The 24,142-nt window shown below is 37.3% G+C and overlaps 5 protein-coding genes across 7 annotated transcripts in view; 4 read left to right on the top strand and 1 right to left on the bottom strand.

The window, feature by feature from the left end:
- Positions 1-143: 143 nt before the first annotated feature.
- LOC118278689 (uncharacterized) lies at positions 144-2,869 on the top strand. 2 transcript variants are annotated; one of them, XR_007706868.1, is made up of 3 exons: positions 144-350; positions 1,329-1,414; positions 2,132-2,869. XR_007706868.1 is itself a non-coding variant. In XM_050703827.1 (3 exons), exons 1-3 carry the CDS (start codon positions 756-758, stop codon positions 2,303-2,305), a joined length of 339 nt encoding a protein of 112 aa, XP_050559784.1. In that variant the 5' UTR covers positions 679-755; the 3' UTR covers positions 2,306-2,869. The 2 variants fall into 2 exon arrangements, 1 of the variants encoding a protein (XP_050559784.1); XM_050703827.1 differs by lacking the exon at positions 144-350 and adding an exon at positions 679-834.
- A 2,337-nt stretch (positions 2,870-5,206) lies between these two features.
- On the top strand, positions 5,207-13,475 carry LOC118278780 (uncharacterized). Its single transcript, XM_050703828.1, has 3 exons — positions 5,207-5,329; positions 6,063-6,142; positions 12,259-13,475. The coding sequence occupies exons 1-3, from the start codon at positions 5,251-5,253 to the stop codon at positions 12,424-12,426; spliced, it is 327 nt and encodes a 108-aa protein (XP_050559785.1). The 5' UTR covers positions 5,207-5,250; the 3' UTR covers positions 12,427-13,475.
- Positions 13,476-14,446: 971 nt separating this feature from the next.
- LOC118278740 (uncharacterized) lies at positions 14,447-16,199 on the bottom strand. Its single transcript, XM_035598073.2, has 3 exons — positions 16,047-16,199; positions 15,399-15,481; positions 14,447-14,774 (listed from the first exon to the last, which is right to left on the bottom strand). The coding sequence occupies exons 1-3, from the start codon at positions 16,126-16,128 to the stop codon at positions 14,610-14,612; spliced, it is 330 nt and encodes a 109-aa protein (XP_035453966.2). The 5' UTR covers positions 16,129-16,199; the 3' UTR covers positions 14,447-14,609.
- A 477-nt stretch (positions 16,200-16,676) lies between these two features.
- Positions 16,677-24,142, top strand: part of LOC118278752 (uncharacterized) — a 36,203-nt gene continuing 28,737 nt past the window's right edge. Inside the window, exons 1-3 of one of the 2 annotated variants that reach the window (XM_050703826.1) lie at positions 16,677-16,838; positions 17,957-18,039; positions 18,620-18,787. In XM_050703826.1, coding sequence (XP_050559783.1) covers positions 16,751-16,838; positions 17,957-18,039; positions 18,620-18,787 — 339 coding nt within the window. In that variant the 5' untranslated portion in view covers positions 16,677-16,750. Of the gene's footprint in view, positions 16,839-17,956; positions 18,040-18,619; positions 19,025-24,142 lie in introns of those variants that run through there. The other variant, XM_035598084.2, reaches the window with a different exon arrangement.
- LOC118278680 (nucleolar protein dao-5-like) lies at positions 19,557-22,454 on the top strand. Its single transcript, XM_035597995.2, has 2 exons — positions 19,557-20,000; positions 20,871-22,454. Exons 1-2 carry the CDS (start codon positions 19,697-19,699, stop codon positions 22,367-22,369), a joined length of 1,803 nt encoding a protein of 600 aa, XP_035453888.2. The 5' UTR covers positions 19,557-19,696; the 3' UTR covers positions 22,370-22,454.

The following is a 24,142-nucleotide window of genomic DNA, read 5'->3' as shown; positions in this document are numbered from 1 at the left end:
ATGGGAGCCGGGCAGCGGGCAAAACCGCGCGGCAGTAGCTAGCAGACAAATAATTATACACACAATTAGATTATTTCGTTTCAAAAGCAATTCGTAATGGATAATGCGATGAACTAATCACATACAGGCTGTAGTTCGATTTCTTTTTATGGTATAAGTCAGTAAACGAGCAGACGGATCACCTGACGGTAAGCAATCGCCGCCGCCCATGGCCAGCCGCAACACCAGAAGCCTTACAAGGACGTTGCCGGCCTTTTGGGGGTTAGGAATTTACGGGTTGTTGGGGAATCGGGGATTGAAAAGGGGGTAATTGGGCCTCCGATAACCTCATTCACACAACGAAACACAACGTAAGCGTTTTTTGTAATAGAATTCAGTTCATTGTAATAGTATTCAGTTTGCCTAGTTGATCGGTTGGCTGCAAGCTCAACTGCCAAGGCAGAGGTCTCTGTACTACTACTACTGTCTCTCGACTTAAGGATCTTATTATAACTTTCGTGACACATAACTAAATAATGAATCAATTATTATGGTATAGTATTACACCGTTTTTGCGTCGACTCGGGATTTAAACCCAACACCTAGGGAGACTGCGGACGCCTGACTTACCCAGTCAGTCGCCCTCGGAAATCCGTAACAACCTGTATATGCACTTATTATTCTATTCTACGGTTCATTTAAAATTAATCTGAAAAAAGTACTTTATACCATAGAATAGATCTATCGTTATTTTATATCTATTTACTATAGTCGATATGGTTTCTTTAAAAAGTTTAATATTTTTCGCCTGCGTCTTGGCAGTGAAGGCTAATTTCTGTACTAAAGAAACATATGGTAAGTAGTTATAGCTTTTATACTAGTTTCGCCAGCGGATTCGCCCGCGTTCATAGAATAAAAAGCAGCCTATTCTATGTATGTGTAATGTAAGTAAAGACCCCATGCGTACGGCGCGCCTCAAAGAGCCAGGCCACCACAGATGGGGCCCAGTAAGGCTGATCCCTGATACGGAGCTGCGGACTTCGTAGCGTGTTTACCGGGGCTCCGGCTCGAAAAGCAGGAGTAGGAACGGGGTGGTTTTTAGTCATTAATAGTCTGACACTCCCTCTCGCCTCGCCCATGATGAAAGAAGTCATTAGATGATTTTTCCCCCTTAAAAAAAAGTGTTTACTTAAAACACATTTTTTACTTATACAAACATATAGGGTGACTGGTAATTAGTGAACGATATTTAAACACGTGATTGTACTCATGATTACAAACAACTTTCCCAAAGAAACTTTTGTTGTATACTCATTAGTTTTATTTTTATCCCATTTTTATCTCGCCAGGTGACACTTCAGAAGACTATGATGTGTTACTTCGACCAATTATCCTATTGAAGCCAGATGTAGCTAACTTGACAGTTACTATACCTGTAAGTACACACACACACACACACACAAAGCTGAAGAGTTTGTTTGTTAATTATTATGTTATCGGCTTACACACGTAACTGTTTGACAAGGAACTATACTAGCAGCCCGACAATCGCCGCGTCGAGTGTCACGGAATGCTGCACATGAATATGAGCCTCTAGCATGGCTTGAAACTAGTCGAGTTCCTCGTCAAACAGTTACGTGAGTAAGCCAATATCATAATAATTAATTTAGTATGTTTCACGATAGTTATAATAAAGTTTGAACGCGAAAGTCTGCGGACCTACTAGTTGGAATTAAATAATTCTTTTTGTGTTGAAGTCCATTTATTGAGGAAAGTTATGGGCTGTAAACCATTGCGCTACGGTCTATAGGAGCCGAACCACTGCTAAAACCTCGTCAGCGTAGCTAGTGGTGTGCCGAAATGGGGATCTACGCGAGATACAATATGTTTCCAATGGTTTTTTTACGGTATAAGCCGGTAAACGAGCAGACGGATCACCTGATGGTAAGCAATCTGGCCTTTTCGGGGTTAAATATTTAAGGGTTGTTTGGGGAATCGTGGATTTTGAAGATTGGGAAGGGAGGCACTTAGGCCTCCGGTAACCTCACTCACACAACGAAACACAACGCAAGCGTTGTTTCACTTCGATTTCCTGCTCGGCCGATGACTCTCCCACACTAGTTTCTTTAATTAATATCTACTTTCATTGCAGAAAGTTCCCGAATGCCCTCATGGAGCTGCTGGGGTGAAGGCGTTGGCTTGCGACGATGATGCGTGGCCCACCATAGAGTTTAAGAATCTCACAGAGTTTAATGTACAAAGACATGGAGACCTGAAGACAGCAGGGCACGTGTTTATTGCCATCCATTGTCTAAAGACCCCTTAAGATACATAAATATCAAATTGGAGAAACACCGTGATTTAGACTGGTTTGAAGTATGAAGCAAATACAAAGAGGTGATGTCATAACTGGATTTCCTTTTAACATAATGCGTGACAATTTACGGGGAGCGCGGGACGTTACAAACCACCCACTCTCTATTTTCCGATTGATAGGTAGTACAGTACTAATTCATAGCACGCATCTTACCAAATACAAAAAAAAAAACATAGGTTACTTGAATCCGTTTCCTCCAGTGTTAAGCTATGTGTACCAATCATCCACAGCAACGTAGCATTCCACATCTCTGGTGGAAAAGCATCCGAAATGGTGAATAATTGGAAACGTTTTTGCAGTATGGGACAGCTAGACGGAAAATAGAGTGGACGTTGTTTGTAAACGTCCCGCGCTCCCCGTAAAGTGTCACGCATTATGGTAAAGAGAAATCCAGTTATGACATCTCCTCTTTGCATTTCCTTCATGCTTCAAACCTGTCTAAATCATAGTCTTTCTCCAATTTGACATCCCTTGCCTGATTACTGTAACCTTGACTTCATAATAAAAATATTGAATTGGTTTGATTTTGACTTACAATCATGCCTCAACCTTTCTTACATCTAATGTACACACACCACTTACCAGTCATCACCAGAAAAGTTTTGAGGCCCATGCAGCAGATGTTGAGCCTATTGCCATAAACTGGGGACAAATCTAATTCTAGGAATAGCGAAATTTCGGAGCTGCGGACTATCTAGTGGGTTTATCGGGGCTCCGGCTCGAAAAGCAGGAGTAGTAATGGGGTGGTTTTTAGTCAGTAAGAGACTGACTAATGACTCCCTCTCGCCTCGCCCAATGCGAGTAAAGTTATTAAACATTGGATGGTTTTACCCCTTGAAAACAGGATAAGCGAAATGACTAAGTTAGGTTTAGGTTAGGTTTTTATCTTTCGCATTATCAGCTGTTAGCAGCGAGGCGTCCGCGTCCGAGTTATTGGAAGACTAGTAGGTATTCTGAAACTGTAAGCTCTCGTGTTAATAAAATTTTGTTGTTTTGTTAATGCGATAAAAATAAAACTAATGAGTATACTTACAAAAATAAGTTTCTTTGGGAAAGTTGTTTGTAATCATGAGTAGAATTACGTGTTTAAATATCGTTCACTAATTACCAGTCACTCAATTAATTATTATGTTATCGGCTTACTCACGTACTATTTTGACGAGGAACTCGACTAGTTTCAAGCCTTGCTAGAGGCTCATATTCATGAGCAGCATTCCGCGACACACGACGCGGCGATTGTCGCGCTGCTACTGGCGATTCGAGGATCGCGCCCATCGCGCCCTCTGTCTGGAATCGCGCGCACTATCTGGCGCGCGCGACGATGTTGGCTCGTTAGACTCGTTCGCCGGCGGCTGCGCAGGTGTTAGATTCGATTCTCGGGTCGGCGCAAAAACGGTGCTACATACCGCGCCCACTGTGTCACACTCCAGACCCGCAACAATGTAGGTTGACGCAGATTGTAGACTCGGCTTCCAGGCAGGTGGTAATGCCCAGCCACCGTCTCGGTTGTAATTCGGACGAATGACTTATTTCGATAGTTTCACGCACTTTCCGCGGTACAAAGTATTTCTCCCTCGCTCGAAATAAGTCGCCGTCCCAATTTCAACAGAGACGGTGGCTGGGCATTACCACCTGCCTGGAAGCCGAGTCTACAATCTGCGTCAACCTACAATGTTGCGGGTCTGGAGTGTGACACAGTGAGCGCGGTATGTAGCACCGTTTTTGCGCCGACCCGAGAATCGAATCTAACACCTGCGCAGCCGCCGGCGAACGAGTCTAACGAGCCAACATCGTCGCGCGCGCCAGATAGTGCGCGCGATTCCAGACAGAGGGCGCGATGGGCGCGATCCTCGAATCGCCAGTAGCAGCGCGACAATCGCCGCGTCGTGTGTCGCGGAATGCTGCTCATGAATATGAGCCTCTAGCATGGCTTGAAACTAGTCGAGTTCCTCGTCAAAATAGTACGTGAGTAAGCCGATAACATAATAATTAATTTAGTATGTCTCACGAAAGTTACAATAAAATCATACCAATCACTCAATATAACTATAATTACTAAACGGATAATTTAACTAACCTGTTACCCGCTACAGTTGCTTACTGCAAACTCAGCACTATTACTGAGGAGTTAAAAAAAATTAAATCCTATCTACTTTTTCTTTTGTGAAATTGATTGAAAAGAGTTGTGAAATTAAGGTTGCTTTTCCACCAGAGATGTGCTATGTAGCTATGCTATGAAAATGTAATAGCTAAGCTGTGAAACTATGTGACCGTTTCCACTGATACTAAGCTATGTAGCTGTGCGAGGAAGATGCGCAGCACACACGCCCCATCTTTATTTTTTTAGTATATGGAGTTTCTTGCTCGTTCTTCTCCATTCGAAGCTACACTTTGGAACGAGCACCTAGCTTAACTGACAGACAATTCAATTTGACGTTTCAAAAGTGCCTAAATTAGGCTTAATAGAAATAATATTTTTTATTTTTTTAAAAACGTTGCCCTACACTAGGATTTTCTCTTGTGTCGTGGGTGCGTTTACAAACATACAATTTCACATACACATGACACCCAGACCCGAAACAACAATTTGTGGATCACACAAAGAGTTGCTCCTTGCGGGAATCTAACCCGTTACACGTTGCACGGCAGCCAGTTGCCCAGCCACCGCGCCAACCGTGCAGTCAAATTACATAAATGCTTTGATCTTGAATATTTTCAATGTACAGACTTAACACTTCTACAGTTTTATTATATGTATGTGATGGCGCTGAAGGTTAAATAATTAATTTGATATTTCATGCCATTGTATTTCTTTAGATTTAATGCGTATATAAGAGCAGGCATAATTTCTAAGTCTACATATACTACGTGATAGTACATTGATAGTCAACAATATGATTTGTATCAAACTCTTTTTGTTCTTCGCTTGTTTATACATAGCGGATGCTGAACGATGTACTCACGCAACATATGGTAAGTTCTTGTTTTTTGTACCAGCTATTGAGTGGACTTCTTCTCCCTTTTAATTAGTACAATTTTGGATTAAATTCGTAATGCTGGGGCCACACTAATGGAATATGCCATGGATTTTGAAAAGAAATGAACGATTATGAACTTTAATTGTTGAACAAATAGCATATTCCATTAGTGTAGCCCCAGCATAAGTGCCTGCCAAGATAAAAAAATATAATAATCTGTTAGTACTTGACCTCTTTTGCCAGCGATAACATACGGTACCGAGAGGTTCCTAACTGCTGGCCTTTTAGAGAGACTCAGAGTCGCCAAGCGAGATGGAGAAGGCTATGCTCGGAGTTTATTTGCGCGCCAAAATCCGAAAAAAATGTGAATTCGCCAAAGAACAAGAGTTACAGACATAGCTCTCAAAATATGCAGGCTGAAGTGGCAATGGGCAGGCCACGTCGCTCGGAGGACTGATGGCCGCTGGGCCAGGAAAGTGATTGAGTGGCGACCGCGGACCGGAAGACTTAATGTCGGCAGACTTCCCACTAGGTGGACCGACGACATCGTCAGAGTCGCTGGGAGCCAGTGGATGTTATTAGTCCCATGTAATAGGGACTGAGCCTATTGCCATATACCGGGCACAATTCCAGACTCCGTGCTACGACTGAGAAATTTTCGTAAATTCGAAAAAAGCCCAGTAATAAATTACCAAGTTTTAATAAATTTTAGTTTTCTTTTCCACCAGGTAGAATAACGGATAAGAAATATGCGGCTAACGTGATCCGTATACCACCAGGAGTAGCAGATTCAGACATTACGGTCGACGTGAGTCTATACTTTATACTAATATATTTTAGGGAACAGAGAGTAAAGTTAAGTTCCCTAAGAAAAGGAGGATCCTCCGACCAGGCGAAGTGATCGTACCTGGCGGGCTTTCTGCCCAACTGTTGTTCGTTGGGATTTTCTATCCATGTTTATTCGCATGTAAACTTCATATCTGCGATGCAAGATATTTATGACGTCATTCGTTGATTTGTTCGTCGATCATGTGCGACGCTCTGTCATCTCTGTCATCTGTCGCTTGTCAGATGTCGCCACAATATAAGGCTAAAGAGTTTGTTTGTTTGTTTGTTTCGAGTGAGGATTACCGGAGGTCCGATTCCTGCCCTCCCAAACCTCCCACCTCAAAAGGCTGGCAACGCACTTGTAACTCCTTTGATGTTACGGGTCTCCAGGGGCGGCGCCGATTGCTTACCATCAGCTCGTTTGCCATATATTATGTACCTGCTTACACGCATTAATAGGGTAGATGACTAATTTTTATTTCAATGTCCGTCTTGTAGATTACTTTAAAACATTAGACACGTCTTTTTTATTATCTTATGGAAACTAAAATACTTTCGAAGATATATCGATTTGAAATATCGCGTGCCATAACTTCTAAGTACGCTTTATACGTAGAAATAACGTATTTGCTTCCCACTCCTAAACTTTGATTCGTTTTATCTAAGCACTAGCTTTTGCCTGCGGCTTCGCTCGCGTTAAGAAGTATTATTATTAATTAGGTATGGTTTTTGCGGCTTTACTTTTGTTTAACGTGTGTAAAAAATTAGGGCCTACAAAACTTCTTTGTACACAATATTCTTTACTAATCTGTCATTAGGCGCTACGCCATAGTAGCTTTATGCATGCAAAGTCTCAATCCGATTGGTTTAAAATTGACAAAGTTTCATACAAACTTTCATCCCCTATTTTATCCCCTTGGGGGTAGAATTGATCAAAATCCTTTCTTAGCGGATGCCTACGTCATAACATCTACCTGCATGCCAAATTTCAGCCCGATCCGTCCAGTGGTTTCAGCTGTGCGTTGATAGATCACTATGTCAGTCAGTCAGTCAGTCAGTCAGTCAGTCAGTCAGTCACCTTTGAGTTTTATATATTTAGATGCACAGCGCCATCTAATAGCGGTAGGCAGAACTTCTCAACATTTAGAACCAAACATTATTTTGTTCGTTCCATTACGTAACTGATAGGTTCAAACCACAGAACATATAAAGAGAGTAGAAATGAAATAGTTCCTGATTTGTATCAGAACGCGTGTCGCCGTTTCTCCCACCCTTTAATTTCACTACAAGCAAGAGACCAATGTCTGAGCGGATTACCCCCACAAATAAATAACACACATTTAAATCTCGAATTTGCTATTGGTTGTCACACAAACGCAATGACTGCATTTGACGTACACTCTAACACGCATAAAAACTCATGTATGCTAGGGCGAGACAAAGGTCGATTGTTGATATCGATAAAATTTAAGTAATCTTGTTTTTGTTTTACAAGTATTGTTGAATATTGTGAAATTGTATTCATGCGAAATAGAAACCAAGTAATAAAAGTAAAATAAATAAAAAATACATAACTGAATTTTAAAACCAATTTTATTACTCAATAAGTTAAAAATCATAGGCACTTTTGAACGTCAAAGCAAATATAATAATATTAATAACGTCTGTCTGTCGGTCAGCCCTCTAGTGAAGCTATTTGCTCGTTCCAAAGTGTAGATTCCTATGGAGAAGATCGAAGATCTGTTCGTTCGATCTTTTTCAATTAGATTCACAATACAATTCTTGATAACATTGCTTTTCTTTGCATCGATTGCTTGAACTATGTGAGAACAATGTAAAACTAATATTCAGTCAAAGCGATAGAAAAAAAACCTTAAGAACAACAAAATTAATACAGTCTGGAGCTGACCAGTCCCAGTTGACAGCGCTCGTTCACCAACATGACACGTACACCAGCACCGTCCAACTCAACCATGTTGCAGGGAATCGAACGATCCAATGCCCGTGCCACCGCCAGTGAGACCTTTGAGTGAGCATGACAACTCTAAGCTGACACAAATGCATTCTACTAGTCTAATTTAGCTAATTACAGGGCTCTCACATTTACAATAATCTGTATAAAGTACAGAACACATTGAAATAACATGGTTATATTATTTCATTTTTTAAATTTACGAAAGATGATATTTTAAATATCGCCATTTTTAGACAAAAAAACTGATTTAAAGAGACTAATTTAAAATTTTCTAAAATAAAATCAGTTTACTTACTGAATTACACATTGCGATATTGTGCGGATAAACGCCTAATTTTAAGTTTCTTTTCCCTGACTTTGTTATTATGTAATTATCAACATCGAAATGTTGCGAACGAAATATGCTACATTTAGTAGGAATCCAGGAGCCCATAGTACAGGTTTTCCTAGTTTGGGTTCCTGAATCCCACCACTTGTCATTTCAATTGTTTTAAACCTGGTCGTGTAACTTGCTACATAATTTATTATACTATTAATTATTATATAAGCTTAGTTTTTAAGACCAATGTCTGTATAAATATGGTGGAGATAAAAATATACGCAGTTTCTAATCTGTGTGGTGGAACTTGAAAAAAAAAATTAATTCTACCAGTTGTGTCAATCCACAATTTTGTTACACCTGGATCTGTTGGAAACCTAAAACATAATATTAAAATAAATCATATGTCACATTCTATAAAAAAATAAAAACATAAAACTCACTCAAAATCTATATTACTAACTAGCTTTTGCCCGCGACTTCGTTCGCGTGGAATAGTGACTTCCGGCAAATTTTTGGTTTTAACCACATAGTTCCCGATCTCGCGGGATCTCTTCAAAAATGAGATGTGGAAGATATTCCAGGGAACTCTTCAAAAATCAACATAATGAGCTCTGCGTTTGAATTTAATAGATGTATACTCACTTAGGGCATTGAAAAAATAGTTTAAAAACGGACTTAAACTAACTTAAAACTAAAGAAAGCTACGAATTACGAATTTATAACAATTAAAAAAAAAACTATATTACAACCTATCCTCTATGCTATAATAACCAAGCTTAAACTAAATAATTTAAAAGAAACGACTTAAATCTAATCTAATTAATTTATAAATTAGACTTACAATTTTATTAAAAAAACTAACTACAGTAACTACTAATAATCGATATCAAACTAAACCTACGTTAAATAGTTTAACCAGAAAACCAGGAAAACCCAACAAATAAACTTATTAATTGACAAATACAACGAAACCAATTTAGAATATACGAAACAGCAGGACCACTACAGACAAATAATCATACGACTGATAATACACTTTTTCTACGATAGTACCGAAGCGCTCGGCCGATACCCAACCAAATGAATGTAACGAAACCATAGCGCGATCTATTTCGATCCCAACGCCATCTATCGAGGATAAAGACAACTTGGATTATTTATTTATACTCCGTTCGGGCATTTTCTTTGTACTAAAAGTTTAATTATATTGATATTATTTTTTTCATACCTTTTTACTATTTATTTACTTTTTTTCGATGAATTAAAACAATAACATGAACCGAAGTCGTGTAACGATCGACATAGAATTATCTATACTCCGTTAGAGCATTTTCTTTGTACTAAATGTTTTATTATATTGATATTATTTTTTTCATACCTTTTTACTATTTATTTACTTTTTTTCGATGAATTAAAACAATAACATGAACCGAAGTCGTGTAACGATCGACATAGAATTATTTATAAATAATTTATTTCTTATTTTTATTTTTTGATTTTTGAAATAAAAATATATCTATGTCCTTTCTAAGGTTCTAAACTATATCTGTACCAAATTTCAACCAAATCCGTCAAATAGTTGCGGAGATTAATGGTATAAGCATAGAATGTTCGACGTGATTCTTTAATTTGACATAACTTTTTTATTTATGAACCGATTGACATGAAACAAACACTAAATGTAAATTTAAGCATCCCACAATATATTCGTGAAAACCGCATCCAACTCGGATCAGCCGTTTCTGAGATTAGCGCGCACAGACGAACAGACAAACAGACAAACAGACAAAAAAAAAGTTAATTACATTTTTGGGTTCGACATCGACATAACAATAACCCCTGCTATTTTTTTTATTTTTATTTTCAATGTACAGACAGCACTTTTCTACGATTTTATTATATGTATAGATTGGTCGTAATAAATAATACTTATTATTTAAATTATAAAGTGTGCTATTGATTATAATAGACTGTATCATAGTAACAATCGACATTGATTACAAATTTGCCCAACACTATAGATGTCATAGATTTTGTGGAAATGAGCTTTTGTTTCGGTACTCGGGACTCTCGCAATGGACGTCATACATTGCGCGATTGCTCACGTAGTGCAAGATTGTACTCATCTATCGCAAGCAATGTATTACTATTAGTCTGCTTGCGATTATATCGTTTTTGTCTATAAATTTCATAATACTAATGTTGTAATTACAAATATCACACGTATTTTTATGTTTTTGGACTTACCGGTGAAAAGAAATTCCTTCTCGTGCTATGCTACACACCTGGTTTCTTTTCCGACACGTTATAATAGCGCAAGACGGCATAATATAATATTTTTGCGGAGATACGTACGCTGTCAAAACATGACAGCGATTGCTAGCCGGTAAGTATGGACATTTGAGCGTTATGACAGCGCGCAGTACGCCGGCTTGCACCCTCGGCACGCGTGGCCCGCCCACAAGGCCAATCCAGTCTCTTTCTTTTATCCATGGTTCAAACTAATACATTTTACATCCTTCATCATCCCTTATTTTATCACCCGTGGGGGTTGAATGGGGGTTGAATTAATCAAAATCGTATTTAAGCGAACGTCATCATAAAATTCTGATTCGTCATCAGGACTTCTTCATAAAATCTAAGAAGATGTATACAAACTTTCATCCCCTATTTTATCCCCTTGGGGGTAGAATTGATCAAAATCCTTTCTTAGCGGATGCCTACGTCATAACATCTACCTGCATGCCAAATTTCAGCCCGATCCGTCCAGTGGTTTCAGCTGTGCGTTGATAGATCACTATGTCAGTCAGTCAGTCAGTCAGTCAGTCAGTCACCTTTGAGTTTTATATATTTAGATGCACAGCGCCATCTAATAGCGGTAGGCAGAACTTCTCAACATTTAGAACTAAACATTATTTTGTTCGTTCCATTACGTACTGATAGGTTCAAACTAATACATTTTACATCCTTCATCATCCCTTATTTTATAACCCGTGGGGGTTGAATGGGGGTTGAATTAATCAAAATCGTATTTAAGCGAACGTCATCATAAAATTCTGATTCGTCATCAGGACTTCTTCATAAAATCTAAGAAGTTGTATACAAACTTTCATCCCCTATTTTATCCCCTTAGGGATGGAATTTATCAAAATCCTTTCTTAAGGGTTGCCTACGCCATAGTAGCTTTATGCATGCAAAGTCTCAGTCCGATTGGTTTAAAATTGATAAAGTTTCATACAAACTTTCATCCCCTATTTTATCCCCTTGGGGGTAGAATTGATCAAAATCCTTTCTTAGCGGATGCCTACGTCATAACATCTACCTGCATGCCAAATTTCAGCCCGATCCGTCCAGTGGTTTCAGCTGTGGGTTGATAGATCACTATGTCAGTCAGTCAGTCAGTCACCTTTGAGTTTTATATATTTAGATTGTTATCTTATATGTCAAATAAATACGTGTGTAATATTTTCCCATTACCTAATTGACGGACTAAATAGATTTTTAATTCTCATACCCCGTCATCATCCCTATTGCAATGTTATTAAAATATTATTTTTTTATAACGTCACGCCTTTTATCCGCGAAAGGGTAGGCAGAGGTGCACATTATGGCACATAATGCCAATGTACACCCACATTTCACAATATATGTTGTAAGTCCCATGTAATAGGTGGTGAGCCTATTGCCATATACCGGGCACAATTCCAGACTCCGTGCCACCACTGAGAAATTTTCGAAAAACCGAAAAAGGCCAGTAATACTTGATTAGTAGTAGTTAGTATTTTTTTTTTATTTATAGCCAATGGACAAATCCAAATGCCCGAATGGAATCGTTGGTTTAGAAGTAAAAGCCTGTGATGGTGATGTTCCGGACATATTGGCGTTTACAAGTTTATACAAATTCGTTGTTCACCGCTACGGCGCTGTCGACGAGTGGTGTGTTGTGACCATCACAGTAAACTGCTAAAGTCTTAAGCTAATGTCCGAATACTCAAACGCTACTCAATTTTAAGACGCTCTCAAAACTAGTTCTGTCCCTATCAATTCTTTATAAAATGACAGAGATAGCACGATATTTAAGTACAACTTAAAATTAAGTAGCATTTCAGTATTCGGGCGTAAGTGTGGGAGAGCCATGCTTCAGCACGAATGGGCCGGCTCGACCGGAGTGATACCACGGCCTCACAGAAAACGGACGTGAAACAACGCTTGCGTTGTGTGAGTGAGGTTACCGGAGGCCCAATTACCCTTCCCAATCTTCCCATTCTCCAACAACCCTTAAATTCCTAAAACCCAAAAGGTAACGCACTTGTAACGCCTCTGGTGTTTCAAGTGTCCATGGGCGGCGGCGATTGCTTACCATCAGGTGATCCGTCTGCTCGTTTACCGGCTTATCTATAAAAAAAAAGGCTTAAACATACAACTTGACAAGAAAGAGTATGTAATAATCGAGGTCACTAGTATCGCATTAATAATTTGTATTGCTTAATTTTAAATGGTTAATGAGGTTGTTTTAATAAAATCTGTGAAAAGCGCCTAGATAAGGTAAGCGTCTACAGGCCCGCATCGCACGCATCGGACGGATCCCACGCAACGCAACATTTTAGTTTGTCTTGTATAGAAACTCATACAACTGCGTCCACTGATCCGCATCGTACGGACCGCTCGTCGGCAATGCCTACATGCAATGCGTACCGATGACGTCATACGGAATGCCGATGCCAAAAATCCGAGTGAAAGTGAGATCGGCAATCCGATTGCTGATACTCGCGTCGGCAATCCGATCGCTGTCGATACAGTGGACGCAGTCTGAAAAAATTAATGCGTTTGATGCGATCCGTCCGATGCGTGCGATACGTACGATGCAGGCCTGTGGCTAATTACTTACCTTAAGTCTTCAGGACTTTCGATTTCAAGTTCGATATTATTTTGTTTCTTCCTATTTGCTGTCTGTATTCTGTATTCGTTGTGGTTTTATTTCAATATTACCAAACTGTTAATAAAGTTTATACTAACTATTTGTTTTTAATTTCGAAACTAACAATAGTTACTAATAGTTATAGTCTTAAAGATAAGAAGAACACTTTATTTGTTTATCTTTACGTACGATCAATACAATTGAAAAAAAAAAAGCATGAAAAAATGAGGCTACTTCTTTTTTTTTTGATGGCAACTGAGTCTCTAATACAAAATTGTCGACTATTCTGCCAATGTCGAGTGGAGACCGTAGAAAAGTTATTTCTAATTTATTCTCAAAAATATTATAGGGAATCAATCAAATTCACTGACAATAATAAAACTTTCCCTATACTTATTATTATCTTTGAATAAAACGTTAATAAAAAATAATTAGTTGTTATGATTTTTTCTTAGACAAAGAAAAACAAAATTAAATGCTAGTAATGTCAATATAAATGCTAAAAGTTTGGATTTTTCTACGCTACAGGAAATGAAATGTTTTGTTTTTAATAACTGGGTAGTATTCTCGGTCAAAAATAAATTATTACAACTTTTCAATACAATAAAATATTCAAAAATAATCACACTCTCATTCATTTTAATGAACTACTTAATTTTCGATTTTTTCTAGCTAAATTTCTAGAAATAAGTCTGCTATTTGACGTAAAAATCTGATGACATCATAATAATAGAGCATTTCATACGAAGTTCATAGAAAATATAGTTTTTTACGTTTCGAAAAAAGAATTGAATTTGACTAATAGGAAACTAGCCTATTATTTTCATGACCAGAAATGGAATGGAATAATTAGTGTTGCCATTCAAATTATTTCAAAAACAACACATCTAGGCTGGAAGTCTCGACATTACAAGTTCACACATCGATCGCTAAAATATTATTTTAGCGATAACTAATAAAAATATAATTATAATGTGACCATATCAAATAGGGACATTTTCTTATAAAAATAAACACTAAAACTATGTTTAATTTTTAGAAATATATATTTGAATAATAAAAATACATATTGAAACGAAATAAATTTTATAGAACTCGACAATTCAAAAGAGTTAATAGCAGTGTTTAATTTAGGTGAACAAATTAAATTAGTACAAACGTCAGCTGTTGATAGCGAATCGTGTTTTTACATAGTAAAATAGAAAGATTGTCAAGGGCTGTATGACCGCGGTCTAAATACAATATACTGTAATTAAAACAGTACCAACAGATTGCAGATTACCACGACGATTTACGATTAAAGTGTACAAGTCTAAAAGTTTGCCCTCGGGTGCCACATCTTCATCGCAGATTATTGCTTTAACACCAGATTCTCCGTTTGTGCACTGTGCAAGATGCTGAAACAATAGATTTTAAATATAATATACAGTGTGAATTTCACATGATTACTTTACATTCGGTATATGCAATATGAGACTGACGCATGTTAGTGAAGAATGTACCAGAATAGGGTATTATCCTACTAGTCAAATTCAATACTTTTATCGAAATGTCAAAAACGTTACTTTTCTATGAATTTTGTATGACATTGCAAATTATGACGTCATAATTTTTTTGCGTCAAATAGCATACTTATTACGCAAAAAATAGCAAGAAAAATTGAATAAATAAGTATATCGTCAAATGAATGAATGGAAATACGATTATTTTGGGATATTTTATTATATTGAAATATCAAAATAATTTATTTTTGACCGTGTAACCTTTCTCCGTCGTGCTGTTCATTTTTACGTTACGTTAACGTAAATTTGCACGTCACGTCAACGTAACGTGTCACGTTACCGCACCGTTCCATGTTGACGACGTCGCGACGTGGTGATGTGGACACGTGCTAACAGTTGGGCAGAAAGTCGGAGGATCCTCCTTTTCTTAGGGAACTTTACTCTCTGCTCCCTAAACAATGATTATGACGATAAAGGGGAAAAAGCATATAAATATAAAAGTTGTTGTGAGATACGTACCGGAATAGTGACTTTGTAGTCGCGGACAGACGGTTGCAAATAAACTGGTTCCAAGTTAAAGTGGACGCTGGTTGTTATGTCACCTGTGTATGAAACAAATACAACGTTTAAAACCTCGTAGTTGATGAATTCCGGAAAAAGGCAAAGGGTTGTGAAAAAACTTACATACATACATAACCTCACGCCTGTCTCTCATGGGGGTAGGCAGAGACAATGGAACGCCAATTGCCACGGTTCTTACACACTTCTTTCGCTTTATCAACAGTCATTAGTCTTACTTAATAAATAATAATCCTATATTATTTATATCATTATTTTCTTAATGGAAAAAACTTAATAATCCTATATTCTACTAGCAAAGCCGGCGAACTCCGTATCGCCACCAATAATTTTCCTTTTTTTTCTGCTTTTCTCTTAATTTTTTTCTGTTTTTTTTTTGCTATAAACCACACGGTGCCCGAACAATTTCCAACGAATGCAAAACCGTGGAATCGGTTCTTGCGTTCTGCAGTTATAGCGTCAGGAAGGAAATCCCGAATATTTTTATAGCAAAGAAAATATTAAGAGAAAAGCAGAAAAACAGGGAAAATCATTGGTGGCGAAACGGAATTCGCCGGGTTTGCTGTTAAAATATAAAAAAAATCTTACCTTTTATCACGACATTGCATTGCGGATCGGCGTTGATAGCGACCGCGCAGATTAACACAACGAGACCGACAAAGGAGATCATGGCGAGAGATGAATGATGCTTGCACCGACACTAGGAACCACTACACACCTTATATACACCAGGAAATAACACTAAAGTATTAAAATTTTACATAATTAGTGTACAAAACGAATTTTCTTTAATTAACACGAATTAAGCGTAACTTATATTTTAATAAAATAAGAACATTTTACACATACATACATACATACATATCGTCACGCCTTTAATCTTCGAAGGGGTGGGCAGAGGTGCACATTATGACACGTAATGCCACTGTGTACACCCACTTTTCACAATTTATGTTGTAAGTGCCATTTAATAGGAGGTGAGCCTATCACATGGGACATTTCGGCACATTTCCAGACTCCGTGCTACTGCTGAGAAATTTTCGAAAAACCGAAAAAAGCCCAGCAATACTTCGTCCGACCCGGGAATCGAACCTGAGAAAGGGGTTTCGGGTTCGATTCCCGGGTCGCACTTGCAACCACTAGGCCAACGAGGCAGTTTAATTAGTATTAATTAAAGAAAATTCGTTTTGTCCACTAATTATGAAGAAAATAATAATTTGGTTGCTTTTCCTGGTGTATATAAGGTATGTAGTGGTTCCTATTGTCGGTGCAAGCATCAGTCATCTCTCGCCATGATCTCCTCTGTCGGTCTCGTTGTGCTAATCTGCGCGGTCGCTGTCAATTCTCTTGCTCATCCTCAGTGCAATGCCGTGGGAATAGGTGAGAATTATTTTTTTAATTACCTTACCTTTAAAATTCTTATAAATAATAATGAAAGTCTTTATTCATTGTTATAAAATAGTCACAATATAGATAATCAAACAAACACAAACACAACGTCACGCCTTTTATCCCCGAAGGGGTAGGCAGTGGTGCACATTAAGGCACGTAGTGCCACTATACAATGTACACCCACTTTTCACCATTTGTGTTATAAGTCCCATGTAATAGGGGGTGAGCCTATTGCCATATATCGGGCACAATTCCAGACTCCGTGCTACCACTGAGAAATTTTCAAATAACCGAAAAAAGCCCAGTAATACTTTGCCCATATAAATAATCATCTTAATTTAAATTGAGATCTCGCCGAGTTTGAGTGTCTGTGCTAACACAGGCGAGGGGGGCACTAACAATATTACTGATGCGAGACAAGTTAATTTGTATAAACAAATTATTTAACATAAGTAGCAATCTTCATTTGGATTTCTCTGTGTCGTGGGTGCGTTTTCAAACTTAACAGTTGACGTACACCCGACACCCAGACCCAGAACAACGATCAGTAGATCACACTAAAGAGTTGTGCAGTGCAGGAACCGAACTCACGATATGTTTTTTTACATTTGATCGGTCGACGTTTGGCCGCTATCTCGCCTGATGGTAAGTGATGATGTGGCCTACGATGGAGCACGTCTGCCCATAAGGTTATACACATCAGGAAACACAGACTTCGGCAAAGAATTCTAGTCCCTAGTTGTTCGCACAAGGAAGCTTGAAGCGAAATGCTTCGTGCGAATGGGTGGGATATCTACCATGAAGGGGTGGCGCTTCGCCGATTGTCTTGTGGTTCGATGATAGAAAGGACTAGGGGGAATTAAGTTGTGCAATTGTGGCACAGCAGTCACTATGCTAAACGTGCATTGTTGATTAAACAATTTGTTTGTTAATTATTATGTTATCGACTAGTTTGATGTCATGTCAGTCATGAATATGAGCCTCTAGCATGGCTTGAAACTAGTCGAGTTCCTCGTCAAACAAATTACGTGAGTAAGCCGATAACATAATAATTAATTTAGTATGTCTCACGAAAGTTACAATAAAATTTGTTTGTTTATCTGCAGATGAAATATTAGGCAGTGAAACTTATACCTTGGAACCAGCTTACTTGCAGCCCAGTATCCGTGACTATAAAGTTAACATTCCGGTACGTACTACACAATAACTTTTATATTCATATGCTTTTTTCCTTCTCGTCATAATCGTTGTTTCACTCCAGTTTTGTTTTGTGAGGCTATGGTTACTCATCGGTCGTCTAGTATCGGTCGATCGTTCCCTAGTTTTTCTTTTTGTTTGAACGCGCTCTGAAACTTTAGTTTAGTAGGAGGATTACCACTACCCAACAAATTTAATACTACTGACTGTCCGGAAAATTATATTTGTGTTGGATAGTCCATTTGTCGAGGAAGACCAATAGAGGCTAAGCAGAATGGTTGAAAGCGCCCGAGAATAGCTAGTAGAATATAATAATCGATTATTTTACCAAGATAAAATAATTGAAATTATTAATCATATGAAATTCAAGTTGTAGGTATAATATATCCGGAGCTGCGGACTACCTAGCGGGTTTACCGGGGCTCCGGCTCGACAAGCAGGAGTAGGAACGCGGTGGTTTTTAGTCAGTAAGAGTCTGACACTCCCTCTCGCCTTACCCTGGCGAGAGAAGACATTGGATGATTTTCCGCCCTGAAAAAAAAAGTTATAATACATCAAATCTTTTATTTCAGCATGTTCCACAATGCACGAACGGAGAAATTGGTGTTAGAGCAATCATCTGCGATGACGATGTGGCACCCATTGGCAAACTTGTCGGCTTGAACACGTTATTTATAAACCGTCGTGGTAATTTAGAAAATATTGGTTCGGTTTCAGTAACAGTGTACTGTCGGAACTGACATCTGACAAGACAATCTCACTATTCTTCTCTTCTTCTTTGTAACGACGATTCGCAATCAACAGCTAATATGTGTTCTAAGTTGATTTGTTATTCAATTAAATACATCAATAATTGTAATAAATTGTCGTACTTTATAAAAGAAATTATAAAGTAATAACTTCATATTATGAGTATCGTTTTATGTTTATGTATTTTATTTTATTTTTCCAAACACGATATATATTTCAAAAAAATTGATGTTATTTTATTGTACCTTTTGAAATCCTCTCATAATGCAAGCCCGGGTCAACCTCAAAAACGGGCGTATCCGTGTGATCACTCTAGTGCTTTTCAGACATAGATTTTTAATATTAAATATTTATCTCTTTGAAAATAATGATATTCATTTTTTTTTTCAATGAGATACGGCGCACGGCTAAAGGAACATACATACCGTCCCATATTTACACATGAGCGTTATGTCAGTCATTCAGTCATTCAGTATTCCTATTTTCTGCGTAGTATGCTAGTCTATCAGTTAGTATCTGTAGTGGTGAATTAGATATTGACCGACAACGATCGGAAGGATAAATAAAGTGATAATCTACATATAAACAGATTTAACGACTGACATCTATTTTTAACTAAAAATCACGGTTTACTCATGTTATTATAAAAAAGATATCTATCGTAATCATTGTCGATACTACCAGGTTAGCCTTACTGCTTTTTGAAATGATTTAAAGTGGCAACACTCCTGTGTGAAAATATTATGTTATCTATGATTGTTTTTATTTGACATTTGAGTTGATTGGTTCCGCTTTTCCGTTCATCTTTGAAAAACGAATTCAATTTTCACTTGTTGACCGTAAATAAATTAGAAATAAAGTGTTTTTCCATCTTTAAACCATAACAAAAGTCTTATAAGATGTCGGTTACCTCAAGATCAAGTAGTATTAGTTCGAACAAACGACGAATTGATGAGATCGACGACACGATCGAATACCTAACTAATGAAATCCACAAATGTGATAACTTTGCCCTGAAATCTGATTTTGAATCTTCATTATTAGCTTTGAAATTAAGGAGGGAAAAGGTGAAGGCTCTTGCTGCGGCCGCTAGGACCCAAGTTTTGCTGGCCGACATGGAGGTTCTGATAGCCGAGAGCGACCTTCTTTCTGACGTAGAACGTTTAAAAAAATATAAAAGGATTAAATTGGATGGCGGGAAAGGTACGGTCTATGTTAATTAATAGTTTTAAAGGCTGATAATGATGAAAGAATAATGAAAAACTGTTGATAATTAGATTCTAATTGGATTCAAATTCAAAAGTAGTAGTTAGGAAACTGATTTATTACGTAAATCAAATATATGTCAAAGGATTAGGCCTCACATAGGGGCGTGTCGGTCGATAATATCGCATGCAGTATTGCGATGGTGCGTCCCGATTCCTTGCACACAGCTGCGTTTTTATCGTCCGATATTTCTTACGAGAGAGCGCGTTATTATCGCATGTTTATTTACGGTCCTGATACAAAACGTTCTAGAAGGCATATCGGAATATCGCAGGGTAGAGAAAACGCAACGTCCTACTTACTTCTCGCGGCGTTATTATCGCAGCAGTGTGTAACTACATGACCATCCTAATACAAAATGTATTGAAAACAGATATCGCAGTAACGCGTGTGATATTATCGAACGATAATAACGACATTTATTTGATTTACGTAATAAATATAGTTGCCTAATTACTAGTTTTGAATTTGAATCCAATTAGAATCTAATTGACAACAGTTTTTTCTATATTTTTCCATCAGTATTATCAAATGTACTCTTATTTCTTGTTATTGTTATTATAGGTGTCTTTATTTCGTTGTTATGAGTATTGTTATCTTCAGATTTTTATCTACGATTTATTTCACACCTTACCATTTAACTGTACAGTTAGTTTGATAGGCAGTTATAACAATCTGTACATGCTGCTATAATCAGTATTCGATAATCAGTATGTCTGTGACTCAAAACTATACTAGAGCTTTTCTCAGTATATTAATGTGAGTCAACCATTACTTTTATATAGTATGCTTCTTACTTTTCCTCAGATGAACCGCAATCAAGCCAACAAGAATCTCGTAAAAGAACTATGAAGTCCACATCTGTCCAAACTTCAACTAATTACCGAACAGATCATGAGCGCAAGAAAAGAAAGCATAGTGAATCTAAACACTCATCGAAGCACACTGACAGGGAAACAATACGGTCACCATCCAGCCCTAACACCAATAAAAACTCCACATGTAAAGATGATCTTAAGGAACCATTAAAGTCACCTCAAGCAAGCCACAAAGAATCATCCCAAATTACTACGAAGTCAATCTCCGCCCAAACTTCACCTGATCGTGGAAGTGAACATCAGCCCAAGAAAATGAAGTATAATGACTCTAGATGCTCTCCGACACTCGCTGACAGTGAAAAGATACAGTCACAGCCTGTCTTGAAAAGCCCTAATGCTGAAAACATCTCTGGTACCAGCCCTAAAGATAAGCCAACAGAATTATTAGTGTCCACTCAAACAAGTGAACAAGCATGTACACCGATACCAGAGTCTACTACCTCAACCCAAACTTCAAGTGAACCTGAGCATGATTTCACAACATCAAAGCCTATTGACGCAATACACTCTCCGATGCACATTGACATTGATACATTAGTCCCTCTATCTGTTTACAAAAGCCCTACCACTGAAAAAGAGCCCAATGTCAACCGTAAATATGTTCCTATGACACCATTGGAAAAAGCTTATAGAAGTGAGCGAGAGAATGAGTACAATAACTGGAAGCCTAGTGAGTCTAGACGCACACCTACGCCCACGACGGACTGGGACAGCGATACAATAGAGTTACCATCACTCCTTAAAAGTCCCACCGCTGTTAATAACTCCGAAGCCAGCACAGAAGATAGTCTAGTCGCCCCTTTAAAGGTGATTACCGGATACACCTCTGACATTGACATTACACTATCCAGTCCTTTAAAAGCTGAATTCGCTAAACCGTACCCAATTAAACAGTCTCAAGACATCCGGAAGTTGCAAATGGATTCTTCAGACTCAAGCAAAGACACTTCAGCTCCACAACTTAAGGAAAAAAAGAAGAAGAAACCGAGGAACAAGAAGAATCAAGAAAATCCTACTGCAACAAACAAACCTGCTACGCAAACTAAACCTGCTGCACAACCTAAACCTGCTTCGCAAACCAAACCTGCTGCTCAGACCAAATCAACTGCACAAACCAAATCGACTGCTCAAACCAAACAAACTGGTATTAAAACGAAGACTGTTACAGAAATCAATAGGGGTGCTTTTAGTCCGAAGCCTAGTGCTCATAACATAGTGACTTCGTATCATTCTCAGAATGCGATACCCTGTACAAGCAAGACACCAACTTCGTGGAGAGCTCCCATCAAACATAAATTGCCGTTGATGGTCCCTCAACCGATACCTTTAAGCCAGTGTCTCATCGGCCAACTCGTACCGCAAACCACTTTATTTGAGTCCACAACTGGTTTGCGGTCACCATACAATTTCTATAATAAGAATAATTAAAACTATATAATATTAGCTAGAGTTGATTTAAATGTCTGTTTAAGTTTCAAATATTTTATAGTAATTATATAGATGTAAAGTATTTAATATGGTTATAAGAACAAGAATTTTATTGTAAGAACTGACTTAAAGAATTCAACGACTGATATAGTTAGGTAATATTTTATAAAGATTAAGTTTTGATTCATGTAAACACCTTTTTAAAAGATTTTTTTTTTTGTTTATGTGACTTAATAAGGAATATAACTAATTTGCTGTGACTTATTTCTAATAATTTAGCAAAACAATCATGTTTGAATGTTGTTCTAAGAGTATTCAAATAAAAATCTTATCTCTGTACCAAATTTCATCTAAATCTGTTCAGGTATTTAGGTGTAAAGTTATATTTTACTATGTAAACTTATATTTAGCTTATAAAACTATTTGTAGAAGTATGTTTATTGTGATTGAAGCTAATACAAATGTTTAAAATGTTCAATTGTAGACAATTGAAACTAATTTTAAATAATTTGTGTACTAGCTCTTGTTATTAGTTTCAAACACAAAAAACCTATTTTTTCTTTTCTATTACACATTTCGTAATGCAAAAATGATAATTTGTTATTTGCGAAATGCGTTTTTAGTATTTTATATTATGGAAAATCAAAGCATTAATAGGTTTTTACGTCTTTCGAAAATTACTCAATAGTAGCATGGAGTCTGGAATTGTGTCCAGTATATAGCAATAGGCTCACCCCCTATTACATAGGACTTGATAACACAAATGGTCAATAGTGAGTGTGCATTGTATAGCGGCATTACGTACCGTAATGTTTACCTCTGCCTACCCCTTCGGGGATAAAAGGCGTGACGTTGCATTACTATACGTAAAATATGCTCATAACATAATTTTTTGTACTTCTTTTATCAATTTGTAACTTTAATTTTCATTTTTTAAGCTAATTATTGTATTCGATAGTAAAAGCGAACTAATTGGTGTGTTTAATTGATTATTTGTAAGGACGACATCTATGTGTAACAAATTGAACCAAACAGTTCGTGTTTTTTAAAGTGTTTACAGAGAAATATATGACATTGTTTTAAAAATATCATTAGAACTTAAGACGGGATATTTACCATGTTTATTTATGTCTATGAGTTTCCGATATTTCGGCACTGTTGCAAGCGCCATGATCACGGATGAACTGTGCAACAGTACCGAAATATCGGAAACTCATAGACATAAATAAACATGGTAAATATCCCGTCTCAAGTTCTAATGATAGTGTTAGTGACCAAGTCAGTTTAAAAACTTATTACCTATATTTTAAAAGACTATATTTTTTTCTTAATAATTTAAACATATTCTTATATTCTTAATTGATGTGACCTAAGAATTGTTAGGTACTTCTTTAATGTCCTATAGAGGTAAACAAATAATAATAAATTGTGATAATTTTATTCCTAATCTTATTAAAAATAAGATTTTTATGTGTAGCTTAAACAAAAGTATGACAGAATTTTTCTATGTAAGTCTTTGTAAAAGAATATTATAATATGTTTATAGTGCATTGTTTAAGAATGTAGGTCTTTCTAAAGTTTTATAATACGTACCTAGTACTTACCATGGGTATAGTCTTCGGCACGTAACTTGGCAATTTTTTTTTAAATAATAAGAAAGTTCCGCCAGTCGCACAAGGATTGATTCTCACAAGCATTGTGCGCAGACGCGGCGACGTTGCGACGTTCTTGAAAAAAATGATAACAAAATCTTGCCAAGTTATCTGCCAACCT

The sequence above is a fragment of the Spodoptera frugiperda genome, chromosome 24 (assembly GCF_023101765.2).
Source record: "Spodoptera frugiperda isolate SF20-4 chromosome 24, AGI-APGP_CSIRO_Sfru_2.0, whole genome shotgun sequence".
In the NCBI taxonomy this organism is placed as follows: Eukaryota; Metazoa; Arthropoda; class Insecta; order Lepidoptera; family Noctuidae; genus Spodoptera; species Spodoptera frugiperda.
Note: the sequence above shows the minus strand (reverse complement) of the source record. Positions and strands in the feature narration are given on the sequence as shown.

Bases quoted from the DNA above. Each gene is read 5' to 3' on its own strand.
- LOC118278780 (XM_050703828.1), top strand. From the start codon at position 5,251: ATGATTTGTATCAAACTCTTTTTGTTCTTCGCTTGTTTATACATAGCG. The intron at 5,330-6,062 runs GTAAGTTCTTGT...CTTTTCCACCAG, and splicing joins ATGTACTCACGCAACATATG to GTAGAATAACGGATAAGAAA. The intron at 6,143-12,258 runs GTGAGTCTATAC...TTTTATTTATAG, and splicing joins ATTCAGACATTACGGTCGAC to CCAATGGACAAATCCAAATG.
- LOC118278680 (XM_035597995.2), top strand. From the start codon at position 19,697: ATGTCGGTTACCTCAAGATCAAGTAGTATTAGTTCGAACAAACGACGA. The intron at 20,001-20,870 runs GTACGGTCTATG...ACTTTTCCTCAG, and splicing joins TAAATTGGATGGCGGGAAAG to ATGAACCGCAATCAAGCCAA.
- LOC118278689 (XM_050703827.1), top strand. From the start codon at position 756: ATGGTTTCTTTAAAAAGTTTAATATTTTTCGCCTGCGTCTTGGCAGTG. The intron at 835-1,328 runs GTAAGTAGTTAT...TTATCTCGCCAG, and splicing joins CTGTACTAAAGAAACATATG to GTGACACTTCAGAAGACTAT. The intron at 1,415-2,131 runs GTAAGTACACAC...CTTTCATTGCAG, and splicing joins ACTTGACAGTTACTATACCT to AAAGTTCCCGAATGCCCTCA.
- LOC118278740 (XM_035598073.2), bottom strand. From the start codon at position 16,128: ATGATCTCCTTTGTCGGTCTCGTTGTGTTAATCTGCGCGGTCGCTATC. The intron at 15,482-16,046 runs GTAAGATTTTTT...TTTCATACACAG, and splicing joins ATGCAATGTCGTGATAAAAG to GTGACATAACAACCAGCGTC. The intron at 14,775-15,398 runs GTACGTATCTCA...CTATTGTTTCAG, and splicing joins ACTACAAAGTCACTATTCCG to CATCTTGCACAGTGCACAAA.